This window comes from Plectropomus leopardus, unplaced genomic scaffold (genome assembly GCF_008729295.1).
Source record: "Plectropomus leopardus isolate mb unplaced genomic scaffold, YSFRI_Pleo_2.0 unplaced_scaffold3795, whole genome shotgun sequence".
NCBI classification, from domain to species: Eukaryota; Metazoa; Chordata; class Actinopteri; order Perciformes; family Serranidae; genus Plectropomus; species Plectropomus leopardus.
In genome coordinates, this window is record NW_024641516.1 from 1 (window position 1) to 5,420 (window position 5,420).

The 5,420-nt window shown below is 47.5% G+C and overlaps 1 protein-coding gene across 1 annotated transcript; it reads right to left on the minus strand.

Moving 5' to 3' along the window:
• Nucleotides 1–5: 5 nt before the first annotated feature.
• LOC121938928 (disabled homolog 2-interacting protein-like) lies at nucleotides 6–5,037 on the minus strand. The gene is made up of 8 exons (XM_042482078.1): nucleotides 4,894–5,037; nucleotides 4,646–4,818; nucleotides 3,944–4,215; nucleotides 3,600–3,808; nucleotides 3,054–3,198; nucleotides 2,727–2,871; nucleotides 603–839; nucleotides 6–222 (listed from the first exon to the last, which is right to left on the minus strand). The coding sequence occupies exons 1-8, from the start codon at nucleotides 5,029–5,031 to the stop codon at nucleotides 6–8; spliced, it is 1,536 nt and encodes a 511-aa protein (XP_042338012.1). The 5' UTR covers nucleotides 5,032–5,037.
• Nucleotides 5,038–5,420: the final 383 nt, after the last annotated feature.

The following is a 5,420-nucleotide window of genomic DNA, read 5'->3' on the forward strand; positions in this document are numbered from 1 at the left end:
TGCAGTTACCTGGTCAGCAGGTGTGCAGTTACCTGGTCGAGCTCGGTTAGCAGCGTGTGCAGTGAGGACAGCTCCCTGCCGAGGTCGATGTATCCGTCAAAGCCAGCCGTGTGGTTCAGACCGTCAGGGTTGGAGATCTCCTGCAGGAAACGCTGCATGCTGCTCCACTGACGCTCCACAAAGTCATTCATGAACAGCATGTACTCCTCCTTTGTCCCAAACCTGGGGACACAGGGACAGACACAGGGGACAGACACGGGGCACAGGGGACACAGGGGACAGATATGGGGGGGGGCACAGGACAGACACACAGGGTACAGGTGAGACTCACAGGTAAAACATAGCTCTGGTACATAGCTCCACAGTAAAAGCCCAGCAGCTCCCTCAAAATAAAAGCCCTGTGGCTCCTCCTGAATAAAATCCCTGCAGCTCCTTCATGAGAAAAGTCTGCAGCTCCTTCAGAATAAAAGACCTGCAGCTCCTTCAGAATAAAAGCCTGCGGCTCCTCCAGAATAAAAGCCCTGTAGCTCCTTCACATTAAAAGCCCTGTGGCTCCATCAGAATAGAAGCCTGCGGCTCCTTCAGAATAAGAGCATACGTACTTGCTGAAGTTTGCGAGGTTCTGGATGACCTTGGCAATGAGCGTGAGCGTCCTTGCTGAGCGCTCGTCGGGGTACTCCTGCATCAGGTCGAACAGCGACGGTGACATCACGGCGGGACACAGGAAGCGCAGGAACAATGAGGCGCTGATGAGCCGCTCACTGATGTCTGGTCGTCCCCGGTTACTGCACTCTTGTCGCCATGATGCAAACACCTCCTTCAGCTCCCGCGGGAACACCCTTTGGGGTGGGGGGTGGGGGGGGTCATATTCAAAATAAAAATGTCCTAAACTCTTAGAGACGTGTGGGGCCCTGTGTGTAATCTTTGTGTATTTAGGTATGTATTTAAGTGTGTATTGTAGTGTGCACAGGGTTTGTTTGTGTATTTCAGATTGTACTCTGTGTGTATTTGCGTGTATTTGTATGTATTTTGGTGTGTATTTAGTGTGTACTTCATTGTGAACCCTGAGTGTATTTTAGTGTGTATGTCAGTGTGTATCTGTGTGTGTATTCAGTGTGTACTCTGTGTATTTGTGTGTGTATGTCACTGTGAACTCAGTGTAGGGCTGGGCAATATGGAAAAAGTCTTATCACGATAATTTTTTTCATATCATTTGATATCGATATATATCAGGATATCCATGAAATCAGTGTTTCTGTGGAGCTTAAAGGTTCCTTTGACTCCTCAGTGAGATATGAAGATATCATCAGGTTCATTTAGGTTAAATATTTATTTTCTGTCAGACATTGAACATGACAAATATACTGTAGAACAGCATCACCAGCTGGGAGGACATTTTAGTACCTGGACCTCTGTGAGTTTTAGTAGAATAGGTCCTCCAGCTGGTGATGCTGTTCTACAGTATATTTGTCATATCACCATTTATTGAACATTTTACTTTAAAAACGTTTGAGTCGGCCTACTTCTCCTATAGCTGCCAACAGCCTGCCGACATTCACAGTTAGAGAAAGGCTGACAATAAGCTCATGTGCTTGTGGCCCCGGGCCCCCAAAACATTACATCTGCCCCTGGTAATAATAATGAGAGCTCAGCGTGAGCGGCCGGATGAGACACGGAGCGATGCGTCCTGCTGTTTCTAAATAATTCATCCAAAGTCTGATTAAAGCTGAAACTAACACAAAGTGGGCGGCACGGTGGCTTTGTGGTTAGCACTGTTGCCTCACAGCAAGAGGGTCCCTGGTTGGAACAGGGTTTGGTCCGGGCGGGGGCAGGTTTGGTCCGGGCGGGGGCCCTTCTGTGTGGAGTTTGCATGTTCTCCCCGTGTCTGCGTGGGTTCTCTTCGCTTCCTCCCACAGTCCAAAGACCTGCAGCTCAGGTTGATTGGTGACTCTAAATTGCCCTTAGGTGTGACTGTGACTGTGTTTGGTTGTCTGTCTATATGTGTCGGCTATATGTGTCGATAGTCTGGCCCGCCTTCTGCCCGATGACAGCTGGGATTGGCTCCAGCCCCCCCGCGACCCTTACGAGGACAAGCAGTTACAGAAAATGACTGACTGACTAACACAAAGTCGTCTGTAGAAGTCTAAAGAAGTCACTTTCACCTCTGCAGATGTGTCTGTTTCAGCACTGTGGCTGTCAAACACTCAGCTGTTCTACAGTCAAAGTCCTTCACTGCATTTGGTTCTCCGCGGCTCTATTCTTATTACCATTGGCTGTTCGTGTTGTCTGTCAAAACATGACTAGAATGCGTTTTAACATTTTATGGACTACGTCTCATATTTCAATCGAGGAAAAGTTATATCGTGATTAATATTGTTATCGGTTTATCACCCAGCCCTAACTCTGTGTGTATTTGTGTGTGTATGTCAGTGTGTGTACCTGTTTGTGTGTGTATGTATGTGTGTATATGTGAGTCTATCAGTGTGTGTACCTGTGTTTGTATCTGTGTGTGTACCTGTGTGTATCAGTGTGTGTACCTGTGTGTGTATTATTGTGTATATCAGTGTGTTTGTACCTGTGTGTATCTGTGCTGTATCAGTGTGTGTATCTGTTTGTGTTTGTGTATGTGTGTGTTTCTGTGTGTGTATCAGCGTGTTTCTGAGTGTGTATCAGTGTGTGTATGTGTGTGTATCAGTGTGTGTATGTGTGTGTATGTGTGTGTGTACCTGTAGGAGTCGAGGATCTTGCAGAAGGCGAGCTCGCAGCACATCCTCAGGTTTGCCTGATGCTCCGAGAGGTCAGAGGTCGCACAGCGAGATGGGTCGACCTCACAGTTCTCATCAGACTCATACAGAGCTTTGATGAACTCACCTGAACACACACACACACAAACAGATATACATACAGATACACACACACACACACACAGTGTTAAAATGTGTGTGTATGTGTATGTACAGTGTGTAGTGTTGTGTGTAGTAGTGCAATGTGTGTACAGTGTGTAGTGCAGTGTGCAGTGTTTTGTGTAGTGTTGTGTGTAGTGTTGTGTGTACCGAGTGCATCCTGCAGGTACTTCTGTCCAATCAGCTTCAGGTATTCTTCGATGCTTTTTGTTGCCAGCGTGTTCTCTCGAAAGATCAGCTGGTCATTGTCACGGCAACGGTCCACCTCTGACATCATCAGGTCTGTCAGGAAGTCCTGCAGGAAGAGCAACTTTATTTAAACCCTCTGGATGGACAGAGGTCACATGACGTCAGTGGGAACCTCATGAACACGAGTTACATTTTGTAAACACCAACATCACCAAATCAGGGCTGGCTCTGTGGGGTTGACTGTGGGGCTGGTTCTATAGGGGCTGGTTCTGTGGGGATGGTTCTGTAAGGCTGGTTCTGTAGGGGCTGGCTCTTTAAGGCTGGTTCTGTAGGGGCTGGCTCTTTAAGGCTGGTTCTGTAGGGGGCGGCCGTGAGGGGCGGACTGTGGAGCTGGATCTTCGTATAGGGAATGTTTTTTTTGGGGGGGGGGGTTGTTGTTCCTTTTTTCTATTTCCATGAACAACATGATGGTGTAGGGGGTGGGGTCATTGTAGTGGGCGGGGCTACCTTGGCCTTCCCGGTGCTGTGCAGAATGTGGACGAGCGCGGCGGCAAGCTCCTCTTTGGCCCTCAGACTGATGGTGGCCTCCAGCGTGTTGCAGAGCAGCAGGTAGTTGGAACTGATGTACTCGGCGAACTCTTTGTACTGCTCCATTGGCAGGATGACGATGCTCTGGTAGCGAGCTTTGATCCGAACTGTCGGCACCGACGACTTACCTGAAACAGGAAACACCTGAATGTTACCTGAGCATCATCTCACCTGGAGCATCATCTCACTTGAAGCACCTTTACGGTTCCGGTTTGTACTTTTACTGCACAGAGAGTTTTGATTCACTGGCTGGGAATGCCTACCCCGGCTGGTACTGGGCGTGCTCACTGAGTACCACTTCTCCACCAGCTGTCTGCCCGTCACCATGGCGACAGGGATGTTGACCAGCCCGACGTAGCTGCTCTTGTCCTTCTTCCTCTTCCTGTCAGTGTCTTTGTAGAGATGCAGCGTGACAGCGCTGATGGACGGCAGGCTGCTGAAGTCGAAACGCTCACCCCAAAATATGTTGTCCGTCTTCAGTTTACATGAAGTCCGTGCGTACAGACTGTCATCCAGACACAGCTCGCAGAAGTACCTGAAGTACAAATACTGCAGTCGCTACACAGCTTGCAATAGTACATTTAAAATTGAATTTGTTTGGCAATTTAAAAAAAAAAAGTGATTTCTTTTCCTTGAAATAAATTGGTGATTTTGAAAGAAAGAAAATGGCAATTTATTTCTTTTTATTTTTTTGGTGATTAAAAAAAAGGGAATTCTTTTTCTTTCAAAGAAATCAGGGATTTTTATTGGAAAAAAAGTTGATTTCATTTGTTTAAAAAATGTTGGCAATGTTGTTTGGGTAAAATTTTTTAGCATTAAAAAAAGACCTTTTTTTTCTTTATACATTTTCAGCATTTTTCTTTCTTTAAAAATCCTTGGTGATGTTTTTTTCTGATTTTTTTTTTTTTTTTTTTTTTTTAAATGATCGAAATGTTATGAGGCAGACTGGGCGTAGCGCCCCCTACCGTTTCTTGGCGGGCAGGTCTTTGGCTTCGATCACCCACACCGTCAGGACGTTCTCCAGCCTCCTGCTGTTGTCCTTGTTGGGGTGAACGGCTCGTCTCAGGTTCTCCATCCATTTATCTCTTTCTGCCGCTGAACGACATGAGAAGCACTTTGTTCCCGTGGTGGTGGTTACCTAGAAAACACAGGGTCAGAGGTCATGACCGGGGACACACAGAAGGGTAACGTGAGGTCGTGTTGGGTGTGTCACCTCGAAGCAGTAGTCCTGTCCCAGGAGGGACGAGTGAACCGGTTTGATGATCACTGATTGGTCCATTCTGAGCTCCAGAGACGACACGCAGCCGGTGCTTAGCAACGACTCCTGGCTACCACAACGCAGCCGCCGCATCACACACCTGAAACACAGACAGCAGCCAATCACAAGAGGTGAGGAGGGAGGAAGGACTTCCTGCCGACTCATTAGACGAGTTTCCATCACAGATTTCATCCATCATCCATCCATCCATCCATCCATCATCCATCCCTCATCCATCCACCCATTATCTATCCAGACTTTGATCAGCAGGCTGATCAAAGTCTTCCAGGTGTCCCTCAGTTGAGGTCTATGATTCCTCCTGGTGTTCTGGTCCTCAGGGCCTCCTCTAACAGGAGGAACCAGGAGGATCCAGATCACATGTTGAACCTCCTAATCATGAAGGAGCAGCGGCTCTCCTCTGAGCTCCTGTCCATTTGAACAGGGTTCATACACTTTTTATCAAACTTTCAAGACAGTGCATG

Excerpts from the sequence above, each read along its gene's own strand:
- LOC121938928 (XM_042482078.1), bottom strand. The coding sequence starts at position 5,031 with ATGCGGCGGCTGCGTTGTGGTAGCCAGGAGTCGTTGCTAAGCACCGGC. Across the intron at positions 4,819-4,893 it reads GACAGGACTACTGCTTCGAG|GTAACCACCACCACGGGAAC; the intron begins GTGACACACCCA and ends TGTGTTTTCTAG. Across the intron at positions 3,809-3,943 it reads CACGCCCAGTACCAGCCGGG|GTAAGTCGTCGGTGCCGACA; the intron begins GTAGGCATTCCC and ends TTCCTGTTTCAG.